The sequence below is a fragment of the Eptesicus fuscus genome, chromosome 2 (assembly GCF_027574615.1).
Source record: "Eptesicus fuscus isolate TK198812 chromosome 2, DD_ASM_mEF_20220401, whole genome shotgun sequence".
Lineage (NCBI taxonomy): Eukaryota > Metazoa > Chordata > Mammalia > Chiroptera > Vespertilionidae > Eptesicus > Eptesicus fuscus.
The window spans coordinates 19114772-19132255 of record NC_072474.1 but is presented as its reverse complement, the minus strand read 5'-3'; the positions used below and the strand labels follow the sequence as shown (position 1 = coordinate 19132255).

The 17484-nt window shown below is 41.7% G+C and overlaps 1 protein-coding gene across 1 annotated transcript in view; it reads right to left on the bottom strand.

Annotated features, from left to right (window-relative positions):
• C2H10orf67 (chromosome 2 C10orf67 homolog) overlaps positions 1 to 17484 on the bottom strand; it is a 112976-nt gene that overhangs the window by 1113 nt on the left and 94379 nt on the right. Inside the window, exons 14-16 of the mRNA XM_054724761.1 lie at positions 11236 to 11315; positions 11096 to 11161; positions 929 to 1016 (exon numbers count right to left, since the gene is read on the bottom strand). Coding sequence (XP_054580736.1) covers positions 929 to 1016; positions 11096 to 11161; positions 11236 to 11315 — 234 coding nt within the window. The remainder of the gene's footprint in view (positions 1 to 928; positions 1017 to 11095; positions 11162 to 11235; positions 11316 to 17484) is intronic.

The window sequence follows — 17484 nt, the reverse complement described above, 5'->3', positions numbered from 1 at the left end:
GTCAGATGGGTATAAGGTTTATTGGGGTGATTACTTCATAAGTTATATAAATGTCTAATCATGGGATTGTACACCCTTGAACTAATATATTGTGTCAGCTGTAATTTAAAAATTAAAAAACTCAAATTACTTCAATGTTAACTTGCCAATGGCTCTAAGTTCTTTGATCTCTTGCAGTTACATAAGTTTAGAAAATAGTCTTAAAATGAAAAAAAAAAGAGTTGAAAAATTTTAAAAGACAGTGATTTTAGATTGTAAATCTCTTAAAGCAAGAGATCATATTTTATTTATTTTTGTCCATTCCCAGAAACTTTACTTGTCCCCAGAATACTTAATATCATAGTATTTATAGCATGGTAATTTAGTTATTATTTGAAATTTATTAAACATATTTCTATACTGGGCATCATTTACCTTTATAATTACAATCCTCAAATGGAATCATTAAGGTAACAGGTTAAAAATTAGTCTATGCTAGAATTGGGCTTTATTTACAAGTGACTTTTAGTATAAAAATGAATTCCATGGTACTAGGGACAAATTCCTTACTCTCCTTTTTCCCTTTGGAAATGACTGACTACTTGGATCTTGAGCTTTGATATTTCCCAACAGTCTTCCATGCCCACAAATGGTCAGACTGAGTTACTTCTTTACTAGAATGAGTCATCACTCTTCTGAAATTTTTACTTTACTATATTATAGCTTAACTATATTGCGTTGTAACAATTTATTTACACATCTGTATCTCACACCAGATTGAGCTATTTGGGTTCAGGCCCTCATCGTATGCCCTTAGTATCCAGAATAATGACTGTCAGGTACTATCTCCAAGCCTGTAAGGGCAGGGGTTCAATAAATGTTAAATAAGAACAGAAAGACATATGCAGATATCAAAGAAACATACCATCTAAACATCATATGTACTTACAACATAATTAAAGGATGTATCAGCAACCACTGCAAACTGACGGTACAATGTGTGCCTAGTAAACATCTCATTCTTAAGGACATGAAAACTGGGGGGAAAAAGCAACAGTAAAATTAGAATATATAGAAATCATAGGATAAAGCAAATCAGTATGATGTTTATGTAGTTAGGAACTAAAATTCTCAGTGTTAGAGCAAAAAGATAGGAGTAAAAATTTTAAAATATGAGTATGAACTGATTTCTTCTTTTATTTTTAAAATTACATATTTTCCAGCTTTGAGAGACACTGAAGCAATAGCTACATTGTTTCAATGAGCCACCTGAGGGCCCAGGCTATGGTTTTAAAACATTTCACCCTAAAATGAATCAGGGCATCGTTCAGAAATTGCTCTTTCTAGAACTAAAGCAATAAATATCCAAGATGAGTCTGGAGCATTTTATTGTTAAGGGAGTCATAAAAAATTATGTAAAACACACACACAACAGAGTTGTTAATTATAAAGGGCTCCAATTAAGATTGGCGAAATTAAGCATAAAAATAATGATTATAATGTATTGAAGCAAATTTATATCTTAAAACTTTAAGAAATTCTCAGTCTATCTATATTGCAAATAAGGCTAAAATTAGGAGATTCACTATCAAGAAAGCATGATCTGTAGAGGAAGCCAAGTGTATGCTGGACAACCTTTGGCAAGCTAGTAGGAAGAAAAAAATTACAGTATTCATCACACAAGGCACTCTTAGAAGAGATTTCGGTTTGTGACTCCTGGATCAAAATCACTATGAGGTACCACTACAGAGTTTCAGGATTGACTAAAGCCAAAAAGACAGACAACAAATGTTGAAAAGGACAGAGAGAAGTTGGAACCCTCATTTATTGTGGAATGTAAAATGGTGTGGCCACTTTGGAAAACAGTTTGGTAGTTCCTCAAAATGGTAAACAGAATTATCATGTGACCCAGTAATTCCTTCCTATGTGTATACACAAGAGAATTTAAAACATATGTTCACACGAATGTTAACAGCAGCATTATTTATAGTAGCCAAAAAGTGGAAAAAATTCAAATGTCTAAAAAGGAATGCATAAAAATGTGGTATAATCATACAATAAAGTATTATTTGGCAGTCAAAAGTAGCAGAGTACTGATGTATTCTACAACATAGGGGAACTTGGAAACATGCCAAGTGAAAGAAGCTAGTCACAAAAGGCCACATATTTTATGATTCCACTTATATGAAATGTCCAGAATAGGCAAATCCTTAGTAACAGAAAACAGATTAGTGGTTGTTAGTGGTTGACAGGAAGGGGCATGGGAGGCGACTGCTAATGGGTATGGGGTTCCTTTTCGGGTTGATAAAAATGTTCTGATTTAGAAAGTGGTAATGGTTGCCCAACTCTGAATACACCAAATCCACATTTTAAAAAGGTAATTTTATGGAATGTAAACTATGCATCAATAGTTATTATACAGTAAGTTACTGTGTATGCTAAAAATGGAATCTTATGAATAAAGAAGAAAGAAAAAAGTAGAGAAACAAACAAGAACTTTAATATCATTATAATCTATACTAAAAAAAGAGTAATATGCTAATTAGACTGGGAGACCTTCCGGAGACCTTCCAGACGTCATTCTGGACAAAGCCAGGGGCTTGGCCAGCCTGCAAAACGTCCATCAGCCCTTCGCCCAAAGTGGCCATGCCCCTCAGTGGGGATCCCAAACAGCCCATCAGCCCCTCGCCCAGGCTGGCCATGCCCCTCAGTGGGGATCCCAACCCTGAAGGGGGTGTGGCCAGCCTGAAAACAGCCCTCAGCCTCTCCCCCAGGCCAGCCACACACCCCTGTGGGGACCCTCACCCCAATGCGGGTGAGCCAGCCTGCAAACAGCCATCAGCCCCTTGCCCATGCTGGCCACACACCCCAGCAGGGGCCCTCACCCCGGTGGAGGCATGGCCAGCCTGTGAACGGCCCTTAGCCCCTCACCCAGGCCAGCTCCACCCCCTAAGGGGATCCCCACCCTGATCCGTGACCCCCTTCAGGGCAGACCAGCCGGCCCTGACCCATGCACCAGACCTCTATCTAGACCAATAAAAGGGTAATATGCTAATTAGACCAGGAGACCTTCTGGGAGACTTTCTGGATGTCCTTCCAGACAAAGCCATGGTGGTGAGGCCGAGGCAGAGGCGGTTAGGGGTGGTCAGGCTAGGAAGGGAGGGCAGTTGGGGGTGAGCAGGCCATCAAGGGGGGGCAGTTGGGGGCAAGCAGGCCGGCAGTGGAGGGCAGTTGGGGGTGAGCAGGCTGGCAGTGGATGGCAGTTGGGGGTGAGCAGGCTGGCAGTGGAGGGCAGTTGGGAGTGATCAGGCTGGCAGGGGGGGCAGTTGGGGGCAAGCACGCTGGCAAGGGGTCAGTTGGGGGCAAGCAGGCTGGTGGGGGGCAGTTTGGGGCGAGCAGGCCAGCAGGGGGGCACTTGGGGGCAATCAGGCCGGTGGGGAGCAGTTGGGGTGAGCAGGATGGTGGGGGGTAGTTGGGGGTGAGCAGGCTGGCAGGGGGGGTAGTTGGGGGCAAGCAGGCTGGCAGGCAGAGTGATTAGTGGCAATCAGGCAGGCAGGCAGGTGAGCGGTTAGGAGTCAGCGGTCCCGGATTGAGAGAGGGATGTCTGACTGCTGGCTTAGGCCAGATAAGGCCTAAACCGGCAGTCGGACATCTCCCAAGGGTTCCCAGATTGGAGAGGGTACAGGCTGGGTTGAGGAACAACCCCCATGCATGAATTTCGTGCTCTGGCCACTAGTAAACATATAAAAGAAAATAGAGAAGGAGAGAATCAAGATGGTGGCATAGGTAAATGCCTGTACTCACTGCCTCCCACAACCACATCAAAATTACAACTAAAATACAGAGCAACTATCATCCAGAATCACTGGAAATCTGGCTGAGTGGAAGTACTACAACTAGAGAAGTAAAGACGAAAGCACACTGAGACTGGTAGGAGGTGCGGAGGCCCAGAAAGGGCTGGTCTGGCACCCGGGTGAGCCGCTTTTTTAATCCAGAGGGAGATCGCCTCTATGAAGGTCCCCCAGAGGAGTGAGAGGTCCCAGCCCCACACCAGACCCCCAGCCCAGGGTTCCAGAGCTCGGGAAAGAAGTCCCTATGGGAGTAAGAACTACGGGCTGTAAAAACCAGTGCAGATTGGGGCTGAGAGACACACAGGCTGCTGGAGACCCAGCTGCTCTTCTTAAAAAGCCAGCACCATGAACTGAACTTACAAGCTCCTGCAATCTCTGAGTTTCAGTGCCGGGGGAGGCTCTGGGAGACCCAGACACATATGGGGAGAAACTGGACTGTCTGGCATCGAGGCAGGAACTCCGGGGTGGCTTTTTTCCAGACAGAGGTGCTCACAGTGGTCATTGTTTCCATGCTGGGACCTCCCAGGTGCAGGGCTGACTGGCAGCCATTTCTGTTTGCTCCGCCCTGGTGATTCCCCCAAACCTTGCCCCATCCAATTTACATCCCCACCCAAGCTGTGCTCAATGGCATTTGCATATGAATGGCCTGTCCTTTCTCAGGCTAAAAGTCTATCAAACAAGCTGCAGCTGGGTCATGGGGCACCAAACCTATCAATAAAAGGCCCAAGACCTGGCACCAGCACCAGCCTGCTTTGCTTCACAGCTGGGCCTCATCTGGGCATTTCCAAACCCGATACAAAGAGGAGGAATCTGCAGATCTTTCTGTAGCTCCTGCTGGCTGGCTCCAGGCAGTGGCTGACTTTGCACCTCCTTGGAGACCCAAGAGCCAGTGTACACAGTGGTCAGTGTGAGACCATACCAGATTACAACTCTTCACATCTGTAAGTGACACACTCAAGGGGCAGACTCAGTGAGCACCAAAGCCCCACTGAAGCAAGTCCTTCTCCATAAGGGTGTCTCCTACACAGCAGCTCTCCCACTGTAGTCGCAGCTGGTCCCCACAGCCAATTGACCTGGAGGTCAATTCCTCCCAGTGACACCAAGAGTAATCAAGGCTCAACTACAACAAAACTGTGCACACAGCCCACAAAGGGGTGCACCAAGAGTGTCCGCCTCAGGTGATTGGGGAGGCTGAGCCACTGGGCCCTATAGGACACCTACTATACAAGGCTACTCTATCAACTCAAGGAGACTTCACAGCTACCTGATAAATACAAACAAACATAGGGAAGCAGCCAAAATGTGGAGACAAAGAAACATGTCACAAATGAAAGAAATGAAGGAAAGCAAAGTACTAGATATATAGTTCAAAATCACAGTCATAAGGCTACTCAGAATTTTCTAGAAACCTCTGAGGAACTTAGTGAGACTTTCAAGGATCTTAGTGAGAATGCCAAAAAAATGGAAAAGGACCCAGTCAGAAATTAAGCATACACTGACTGAAATAAAGAATAATATACAGGGATTTAACAGTAGACTAGAAGATCCTGAGAATCAAATCAATGATTTAAAATACAAGGAAGCAAAATACACCCAATCAGCAGAGCAAAAAGAAAAAAGAATCCCAAAATATAAAGATAGTGTAAGGAGCCTCTGGGACAACTTCAAGCGTACCAACATCCAAATTATAGGGGTGCCAGAAGAAGAGAGAGAGCAAGATATTGGAAACCTATTTGAAGAAATAATGACAGAAAACTTCCCCTACCTGATGAAAGAAATAGACTTACAAGTCCAAGAAGCGCAGAGAACCCCAAACAAGAGGAATCTAAAGAGGACCACACCAAGACACATCATAATTAAAATTCCAAGGGCAAAAGACAAAGAGAGAATCTTAAAAGCAGCAAGAGAAAAACAGTAGTTACCTACAAGGGAGTGGCCATACGACTGTCAGCTGATTTCTCAACAGAAACTATGCAGGCCAGAAGGGAGTGGCAAGAAATATTCAAAGTGATGAACAGCAAGAACCTACAACCAAGATTACTCTACCCAGCAAAGCTATCATTTAGAATTGAAGGTCAGATAAAGAGCTTCACAGATAAGAAAAAGCTAAAGGAGTTCATCACCACCAAACCAGTATTATATGAAATACTGAAGGGTATTCTTTAAGAAGAAGAGGAAGAAGAAAAAGATAAAGATAAGAAATATGAACAACAGCCCTAGCTGGTTTGGCTCAGGGGATAGAATGTCAGCCTGCAGACTGAAGGGTCCCAGGTTTGATTCCAGTCAAGTGCACATGCCCAGGTTGTGGGCTTGATTCACAGTGGGTGGCATGCAGGAGGCATCCAATCAATGATTCTGTCTCATCATTGATGTTTCTATCTCTCTCTCCCTCTGCCTTCCTCTCTGAAATCAATAAAAATATATTAACAAAAATAAAAATAAATAGGCCATTAATCAAACGTCACTGCTCTCAATCCATCCAGTACCCTCACACCCTCTTTTGTCTTTGGGCCCCCTCCCCGCCACCCCCCCCCCCCCCCCCACACTCTGCTGAGGTCTGTAAAATGGGGTCAGGATTTCTACTTCAACCAAGGGCCATGCTTCCGCATAGCCCTCCTTCCCCGCCCATCTCTGTCCCCAGTCCTGTGGGGTCTCTGCCTCCCTCTCCTCCATCTAACTTGGTGGGCCCTGCTCTGCCCCATCCTCCTGTGACCTCCTGTTTGCAGCCTCCCCCTTTCTCCTCCAGGGGTGGAGCTCCACAAAGGCTGTGCAGGGAGAGCCCAGATGGGGCCTTGAAGGAGAGCTGGGGTGACTAGTCACAGGGAGGAGAAGGGAGGGATGTGGAGCCTGTCCCATGGGAGAGGCACTGGGCTCCTTGGCTGCCCCCATCCAGCAGCTTTTCTAGGCCCCTGCACAGCTGTCACCCTCTCCCCCTCACTGCCTCCTGCTTCCTTTCAAGTTTTGGACTCGGTTTCTCCAACTCAGCTCCACCCCCCTTCTCTGCTACATCCCTGGGAGCCCGAAGCTGCCCCATTGGCCTCAGGCAGGCATGCCTGGCCTGTCTCCCCATAATGGTGCTACCTACTCTCCTGGAGTAGATAGTGAAACTTAACAAATAAAAAGAAGCAGCTCTGAAGATTATAAATTGTGCACTGAGAATGCCACAGGCTGTAGAGAGCTGTGCAGTCCATGGCTCTGGGATCAAGTGTAGCAGCCTCCTGCACCACCCAGTCCCTCCTGGCTTCTGCCCCTGCCTGTCTCCACCTGGGGCTCGGGCCAAACCCTGGGAGCTTCCAGACAGCTCTCATCTCACACCTCACTTTCCAATCCAGCCCACAAGCGCCCACAGCAAGTTAACCTATCAGTCAGAGCGTCTGCCTCCTGGTGGTTAGTGCACATCATAGCGACTGGTCGAGCTGTCAAACTCCCAGCCGAACTCCGGTGAAGGGCACAATTTACATATCAGGCTTTTATTATATAGGATTGTTTGTTTTTGTCATTTGTTGTTGTTGTTGTTGTTTTGCTATTGAGTTGTGTGAGTTCTTTTCTTTGCTTTTGTTAATCCTCACCTGAGGCTACTTTTCATTGATTGTTCTAGAGAGAGTGGAAGAAAGAGGGAGAGACACAGAGAAAGAAACACTGATGCGAGAGAGATGCAGAGATTGGTTACCTCCAGCACGTGCCTGGGGATGGAGCCTGCAATCCTTGACTGAAATGGAACCCCCTGCCCTTCAGTCACAGGCTGATGCTCTAACTACTGAGCAAAACTGGCTAGGGCTATGTGAGTTCTTTCTATATTTTTGGATATTAACCCTTTTTCATATATATGATTTCCAAGTATTTTCTCCCATTCTGTAAGTTGTCATTTACTTTTGATGATGATTTCCTTTGCTGTGCAGGAGCTTTTTAGTTTGATGTAGTCCCATTTGTTCAATTTTGGTATTGTGGCCTTTGCTTTTTGTTTCAAATCCAAAATATCATTGCCAAGACTAATGTCAAGAAGTTTACTTTTTGTTTTCTTCTAGGAATTTTAGTTTCAGATCTTAGATTTAAGACCTAATCCATTTTGAGTTTACTTTTGTGTACAGGGTAAGACAGGGTTCCAGTTCCATTCTTTTGGGTGTGGCTGTTCAATTTTCCCAACAACACAATTCATTGAGGAGACTGTCCTTTCCCTGCTGAGTGTTCTTGGCTTCTTTGTCATAAATTAATTGACCATATATGTGGGTTTACTTCTGGGTTCTCTCTTTTTTTTCCATTGATCTGAATGTCCATTTTTATGCCAAATACTTTATTGTTTTGATTATTATAGCTTTGTACTATAGTTTGAAATCAGGAAGCATGATGCTTCTAGCTTTGTTCTTTTTCAAGATTGTATTGGCTATTTGTGGGTGTGTTTTGTTTTGTGTGTGTGTGTGTGTGTGTGTGTGTGTGTGTTTCTACACACATTTTAGAATTGTTTTTCCTATTTCTTTGAAAAATTCCATTGGAATGTTGATAGGGATTGCATTGAATCTATAGATGGCTTTGGGTAGTATGGACATTTTAAGAATATTAAATCTTCCAATTCATGAGCACAGAGGATTTTTCCATTTATTTTCATCTTCTGCAATTTTATTCATCAATGAAATAATGTTCACTATACAGATCTTTCACTTTTTTGGTACATTTATTCATAAGTATTTCATTCTGTTTTTTATATAGTTTTTGTTTGTTTGTTTTTAAATATATTTTAATTGGTTTTGGAGAGAGAGGAAGGGAGATTGTAAGAGAGAAACATCAATGAGAAAGAAACATCAATTGGCTGCCTCCTGCATAATCCCTTACTGGGGATCAAGTCCACAACCCAGGCATGTGCCCTGATTGAGAATCATGAGGTGATGTTCAACCATCGAGCCACACCAGCCAGGCAGTATTTCACTCTTTTTGATGCAACTGTAAATGGGATTGTTTTTTCAATTTTTGGTAATTTGTTATTAGTGTATAGAAAGATGATTAAAAAAAGAAAGAAAAGTAACTGATTTTTGTAATTTGATTTTGTATCCTGGCTCAGAAGGGTTCCTATGGACCATCTCCTGGAGATGAGGTGGGAGTGGCTCCATCACAGTGACAACACCCAGGTGGTGAGCTATTCCTGAGCTGATGTGGCACACCTGTGCACCATTGTGCCAAGAGAAAAGGCAATGATGACATCAGCAGCAGAGCCAGGAGTGCCTTGTTAAGAAGAAGGACTATTCCCTGCTCTTGTCAGCACTGCTTAAGTTTGATGTTCCTGGAAATAGAGCTAATTCAGCAGAAACGAAAAAGGAGCTTGGAGAAGCTCTGAATTCAACTGGGACTGAATATAAATCATGAATTGTCTCAGAAATCATTGGATTAAACTTTCACCTGGACTAAGGTGAAGTTTTTCTTCTACTAAACAAAAATGATTGTTCCTGATCTCCGACCTGTTACTGTGAAATGAAATAACCATTTTAGCACACTTAATCTCCATACCACACCACAACACAGCACTTTCTATGTTGTTGCATGTATTACCTTGAATTAGCACTTGGTGATGCAACCAAACCATGATGGACAAATGCATTATGTCCCAACATTATGCTCTAGTTAGTTAATTAAATGAGGAAACATATAGAAAGTGTGTAATAATACTTCCTATTGTCCTAAATATTTAGATAACAACATAAAGTCTGCAGAGACCAAATTGATGAATATGATTGTTAACATCTTGGTTAACAGCAAATCAATTTGAAGTAAAACTGAGGTATTCTTGTAAATGGTCATTGAGTAGAGAAGGAATTCTATAGGAACAGATACACGGTAAATCTTAAGGATGAAAGTGAACCCCACAGAAATAAGTAAGAGAAAAACATTCTACTCGGTTTCAGAGATAGCTCCAATTCCATGTGTGGGGAAATTAAATTAAGTGGGTGTTTAAACTTTCCTTTGTTCTCATCCTCTAGTTTCACTTGTATCTATATGCTATCCTTATAATAACTCTGTGAGGGGTCAGGGAAAGCATTAATATGCAAATTTTTTCAGAGCACAAAATAATTATCATCACAGATGTGAAACACAAGCCAGAGTGGAAAGCAGAACGTTTTACCACAAGGAGGAGATCCTTCACTCATCATCTGGTGGTATTTCTGTTATGTAGATTCTCAACATGCCACCTGGGAGTTTTCAGTGCCAATAATACAGAAATGTTCAGAATTTTACAGACACACACACACACACACACACACACACACACACACACACTGTTTGTTTATGAAGTGCAGTGCAAATGTATGGCATTATCACCCCATGAAGTCAGGTATGAGCCTCAAGTGTGACCTAGGAGAGTGTTTAGCAAACTCATTAGTCAACAGAGCCAAATATCAACAGTATAATGATTGAAATTTCTTTTGAGAGCCAAATTTTTTAAACTTAAACTTCTTCTAACGCCACTTCTTCAAAATAGACTCGCCCAGGCCGTGGTATTTTGTGGAAGAGCCACACTCAAGGGGCCAAAGAGCCGCAAGTGGCTCGCGAGCCGCAGTTAGCCGACCACGGACCTAGGACATCAGACCAACATTGAATCTATCCTGTAGATGCTTCACTGTGAGAAAATCTTGAAAATAAATTTCCAACATGCGTAGAGACTCTAGTGGAAATTATGGCAGAAACCAAGAGAACAGAATGTAGAATTTTAATACTAACATGTTAGGACATGAAAAAAAAAAAAGCATTTTTTTCTAGTTGGCATTGCTTTCAGCTTTTTTAGAACTTTAGTGTCACTTTCTCCATTTCTTTTTACTTTCTCCATCTTTAAAAAGACAAAGATGACACGGTGAAGAGAAATTAAAAGAATTATCTGAATAAAAATTAGACCTGAGAATTAAAGAGTTGGTGTTGCCTGTCTGAAAATGGAAAGGCAATCTAGTATTTAAAGCAATTTTGCAAGAAGATATAGACCAGTTAAATATGAATATGTGCAAATGAGCAGGAAAACATTTTAATACCCTATGAAGAGAGATGACTATGCAGGTCTGATTAAACCAGGCATAAATAGGTACTGTCTGTCCTATTGACATTGGAAATGAAAGTTTTAAATTATTTTTTCTTTGAAGTGACTTGGACTACCATTATATTTTAGGCCAATTATTTTGAACTTCTTGTTAATATTAATTACTATATACAGAAAAATTTCCCCTTGTTTCTCTAGAAGATGATAGGTCACATTTCTATAACTAGAATTTTTATATATCACCACACTATACCTGTTCCTGAGAATAAGGAATTTCTTTTCCCACGTTTTGCTTATCCGTTCTGTTTCCTTCCTAAACCTGTAACAAATTTATAGATAGTTAAATTTTGTATTAGCTACAAATGAGTAGTTATGAATCATTATTTCCAGTACCTTTCTGTCAACTTTTTTTCATTCTCTAAACTTTCCTTTAACATTTCTATTTCCTTCTCCAAAGTATATTTCTCTTCAACCTTTCAATAGAAAATACATCACAAAGTTAATTACATGAACATTACACCCTGTTTCTCCATAAAGCTGAACGGTTTCTTTGAGTATGTCAGGGTTATACCCCAGAATCATATTATGGAGGCAATCATGTCCTCTGTCTCTTCATAAAACTAATTCTCGGAGATGGCGGCATAGGTAAACACCTATACTCACTGCCTCCCACAACCACATCAAAATTACAACTAAAATACAGAGCAACCATCATACAGAACCACCTGAAGCTGGATAAATGGAAGTCCTACCACTAGAGAAGTAAAGGAGAAAGCACACTGAGACTGGTAGGAGGGGCGGAGACAGCCTATTTTGCTGCTTCCCTGTGTTTGTTTCTATGTATTAGGTAGAGATGCTATGTTTCCTTCAATTGGTAGAATCCTTGTGTAGTAGGTGTCCTATAGGGCCCAGTGGCTCAGCCTCCCCAGTCACCTGAGCTGGGTCTTGGGCCTTTTATTGATAGGTTTGGGCCATATTGTCTCCAGCATGAAACAGGCTGGTCTGACACTCACATGTGCTGTTTTTTTAACTGGGAGTGAGTTGTCTCTGTGGAGGCTGCTGGTGAGGAACAAGGCCCCACACAAGACCCCTAGCATAGGATTCCAGAGCTGGGAAGAGAAGTCCCCATAACTACGGGCTGTAAAAACCAGCAGGGATTGTGGCTGAGTGACACAGAGGCTTCTGGAGACCCAGGTATTCCATTTAAAAGACCAGCACACAAACATACTCAGACTCATAACACTAGGAAGCTTTGGGGGACACAGACACATTCAGGGAAGCACTGGATTGTCTGGCATCAGGGCAGGAAATTGAGGGCAGCTTTCTCCCAGACAGGGATGCTCACAGGGGTCATTGTTCCTGTGCTGGACTTTCCCTGTCACAGGGCTGACTGGCAACCATATCTGAGTCTCCATCAGCCTGGGGCACACCGTTTGTTTTGTTCTGGAGATCCCCTGAGGCCCTGCCCCATTCAAGGTACAGTCCCACCTAAGCTGGTTGCAGGAGCTTTTCCATATTAATGGCCTGTCCTGGCTCAGGCTTCAGACTTTGCTTTGGGTATAGAGCTCAGAAGACAGACACCCTAGTTTCCTGTGCTGAGTCATTCCCTCACACTGCAGAGGTCACCTTTCTCATGCAGACATTTGCTATACAGGTGACCTTGCCTGGGGGGAAGACAGTTGATTCATCCTATTTGAAAACACCTTGCCCTAGGGTGCAGAGTTGCTCAGGACCATTAAGAGACTGGGAATAACAATTAGCCTCCAGGAACAAGAAATTGCCCCATCCTGTTGAAAAAAACTCTTGCCACACCTGTGAATGATTGCCTGAGGGCAACTCAAGACAAAATCCTATCAGTCTGTAGATAGAGGTGGTCTCTAAAGGCTTTGAATCTTTGCCTGACCTAATTAGTCAGAAACAGCATTTGACACTGTCTTGCATGAAGGATTGAGAGGTGTAGCAGATCTACCTAATATATAGTCACAAACCCAAACAGGCAGCCAAAATGAGGAGGCAAAGAAACAGCCCCCAAATGAAAGAACAAGCAAATTCTCCAGAAGAAGAGATAAATGAAATGGAGATAAGAAAATTTATCTGATATTGAGTTCAGAATAATGATGGTAGAGATACTCAACAGCATGAAAAAAGATATAGTAACTATAAAAACAGAAATAATGACATAGCATAAATAAAGAGCACATTGGAAGGAATACATAGCAGATTAGGGGAAGCTAAGGAGGGTAGCAGTGAATCAGAAGACAGAGTTGAAAAAAAATCACTCAATCAGAGAACCAAAAAGAAAAAACAATTAACAGGAGGACAGCTTTAGGAGCTGTGAGACAACATGAAACATAACAATATTTGAATAGGAGGGGAAACCAAGATGGCAGCATAGGTAAACACCTAAATTGCTGCCTCGCACAACAATTTAAAAACTACAGCTAAAAGACAAAATGTCTATCACCCAGAACCACAGAAAAGCTGGCTGAGTGGAAGTTCTACAACTAGAAGGAAAGAGGAAAGAGCATTGAGACGTGCACAAGCGCTGAAAAGCTGAGGTATGGAGGTGCGCGGATTGGGCTGGCAGAGGGCGACTGGGTGCGCTGCTTTTTTCAATAAGAAGGGAGACAAACTCCCAATTACTCTGAACTCCAGTTTCTGGGGAGATGCTGGGGACCCAAACTCCTACGGGGAGAAGCTGGACTTGGACTGTCTGCCATCGGGTCGGAAAGTGAGGGTGGCTTTCTTGCAGAGGTGCGTGCAGCAATCATTGTTTACTATGCTGGGGCACGAGACGCGGGGACGGGGAAACTCGGAGACACAGAGACGGCTGACTGGTAGCCATTGCTGTTTGCCACGTCCTAGCTTAGTGACTCCCTGAGACCCTGCCCCGCACAATCTACAAACCCATCCAAGCTCCGCGCAGTGGCTTTTGCATATGAATGGCCTGCCCTATCGCAGCTTAACCTAACAAACTGCAGCTCTGGTCAGACAGCTCCAAAACCTCCAAACCCCAAGCAAAAAGGAGAAAACTGTAGTTCTTGCTGTAGCTCCTGCTGGGTGGCCTCAGACAGTAGCTGACCTGCACCCTATTGGAGATCCAGAAGCTAGTGTATCTAGTGGTCAGTGTGAGACGACACCAGATTTCAACTCCTCATATCCATAAGTGACACATTCAAGAGGCAGACTCAGTGAGCACCAAAGCCCCACTGAAACAAGTCCTGCCCCATAAACGTGTCTCCAGCACAGCAGTTCTTCCATTATAGACATAGCAGGTCCTCACAGCCAATTGGCCTGGAGGTCAATTCCTCCCAGTGTACCAACAGCAATCAAGGCTTAACTACACCAAGACTTTGCACTCAGCCCACAAAGGGGTGCACCAAGAGTGTCCACCTCAGGTGATAGGGGAGGCTGAACCACTGGGCCCTATAGGTCACCTACCACAGAAAACCACTCCATCAACACAGGGAAGCAGCAAAATGCGGAGACAAAGAAACATGTCATGAATGAAAGAAATGAAGGAAAGCAAACTACTGGACATAGAGTTCAAAACCACGTTTATAAGGTTACTCAAGAATCTTCTGAAAACCTCCAAGAAACTTGATGAGACCTCTGAGGAGCTTAGTGAGACCTTCAAGGACCTTAATGAGAATGCCAAAAAAATGGAAAAGAACCAGTCAGAAATTAAGCATACACTGTCTGAAATAAAGAATATACAGAAATTCAACTGTAGATCAAAGGACCCCAAGAATCAAACCAAAGATCTGAAATATGAGGAAACAAAATACACCCAACCAGAAAAACAAAAAGAAAAAAGAAACAAAAAATATGAAGATAGTGTAAGGAGCCTCTGGGACAACTTGAAGCATACCAACATCTGAATTATGGGGGTGCCAGAAGAAGAGAGAGAGCAAAATATTGAAAACCTATTTGAAGAAATAATGACAGAAAACTTTCCCTACCTGGTGAAAGAAATAGACTTACAAGTCCAGGAAGCGCCCAGAACCCCAAACAAGAGGAATCCAAAGAGGACCACACCAGGACACATCATAATTAAAATGCCAAAGGGCAAAAGACAAAGAGAGAATCTTGAAAGCAGCAAGAGAAAAACAGTTAGTTCCCTACAAGGGAGTACCCATACGACTGTCAGCTGATTTCTCAACAGAAACTATGCAAGCCAGAAGGGAGTGGCAAGAAATATTCAAAGTGATAAATAGCAAGAACCTACAAACCAAGATTACTCTACCCAGCAAAGCTGTCATTCAGAATTGAAGGTCAGATGAAGAGCTTCACAGACAAGAAAAAGCTAAAGGAGTTCATCACCACCAAACCAGGATTATATGAAATGCTGAAGGGTATTCTTTAAGAAGAGGGAGAAGAAGAAAAAGGTAAATATAAAAATTATGAACAACAAAATGACAACAAATACATACCTACCAATAAATGAATCTAAAAATCAAGTGAATAAAAAATCTGATGAACAGAATGGACTGATGAATATAATAGAATCAGGGACATAGAAAGGGAGTGGACTGACAATTCTCAGGGGGAGGGGGGTGTGAGGGGTGCAGGAAGAGATTGGACAAAAATCTTACACCTATGGATGAAGACAGTGGCTGGGGGTAAAAGCATGGGGTGGGGTGGGGAATCAGGTGGAGGGGAGCTATGGGGGGAAAAAAAGAGGAACACTTGTAATAATCTGAACAATAAAGATTTATTTAAAAAAATAAAAAGAAAAACAACAATATTTGAATAGCAGGTGTGCCAGAAGAGGAAGAAAGGGATAGACAATGTGTTTGAAGAAATAATGGCAGAAAACTCCCTTAACCTGGTAAAGGAAAATGTCACACAAGTTCAGGAGGCACAGAGAACCCCAAGCAAGAAGTACCCAAGCAGGTCCACACCCAAATACATCATAATTAAAATGAACTTTTTTGAAAGGGAAGTAGGCTGACCTAAAAAAAAAAAAATCAACAATAAACTACTTAACTCTACAATTTAAAGAACCAGAAAGAGAACAACAAGAAAAGCCCAGAGTAAGTAGAAGGAAGAAAATAATAAAGGTTAGAGTAGAAATAAATGACATAAGAGACTAAAAAAAAAAAAATACAAAAAAATCAATGAAACCACGAGCTGTTTTTTTGAAAAAATAAGCAAAATTGGCTGTTAACCAGACTCATCAAGAAAAAAAGAGAGAGAACCCAAATAAATAAAATCAGAAATGAAAGCAGAGAAGTAACCACTGACACCACAGAAATACAAAGGATTCTTAGAAATACTATGAACAATTATATGCCAACAAGCTGGACAATGTGGATGAAATGGACAAATTCCTAAAAAAATACAATCTCCCAAAACTGAATCAGGAAGAATAAAAAAACCTGAATAGGCCAATAATAACTGATGAAATAGAAGCAGTAATCAAAAAACTCCTACCAAATAAAAGCCCAGGTCCAGATGGCTTCACCAGGAAGTTTTACCAAACATTCCAAGAAGAACTAAAACCTATCCTCCTCAGACTATTCCAAAAAACCCAAAGGCAGGAATATTTCCAAGCTCTTTTTATTAGGCCTGCATTACCCTAATTCCAAAACCAGATAAAGACACTACAAAGAAAGAGAATTATAGGCCAATTTCCCTGATGAACATAGATGCTAAAAGGCTAAAAAAAAAAAAATACTAGCAAATCACATCCAGCAATATATTAAAAAGATCATACACCATGACCAAGTGGGATTTATTCCAGGGATGCAAGGCTGGTACAATATTCACAAATCAATAAACGTGTTACATCACATAAACAAATTGAAAGACAAAAATCACATGATCATATCAATAAATGTAGAAAAAAACCATTTGACAAAATCCAACACCCATTTTTTATTAAAAACTCTCAGCAAATTGGGAATAGAGAAAGGCCACATGTGACAAACCTACAGCAAACATCATACTCAATGGACAAAAACTAAAACCATTTCCCCTAAGAACAGAAACAAGACAGGGATGACCGTTTTCACCATTCTTATTCAACATAGTCCTGGGAGTCCTAGTCCTTCAGATAAGAAGAAGAAATAAAAGGCATCCAAATTTGAAAGAAGGAAGTAAAACTCTCATTATTCACAGATGATATGATATTGTACATAGAAAACCCTAAAGACTCCACCAAAAAACTACTAGATTTAATAAATGAATTTGGCAATGTAGCAGGATACAAAATCAACACCCCAAAATAAATGGCTTTTTTAAACTCCAATAATGAATTCTCAGAATGAGAAACTAAACAAGCAATCTTATTTACCATTGCAACAAAACAATTAAAATACTTAGGAATAAACTTAACCAAGGAGGCAAAAGACTTATATTCAAAAAACTACAGGAAGTTGAAAAAAGAGATAGAAGAAGATATAAACAAGTGGATGAATATACTGTGTTCATGGATTGGTAGAATCAATATCATTAAAATGTCCATACTACCCAAGGCAATCTACAGATTCAATGTGATTCCTATTAAAATGCCAACAGCATATTTTACAGATCTAGAACAAATAATCCAAAAATGTATATGGAATAAAAAAAAAATAGCTGCAGCAATCTCGAGAAAGAAGAACAAAGTTGGAGGGATCACAATACCAGAATTCAAGT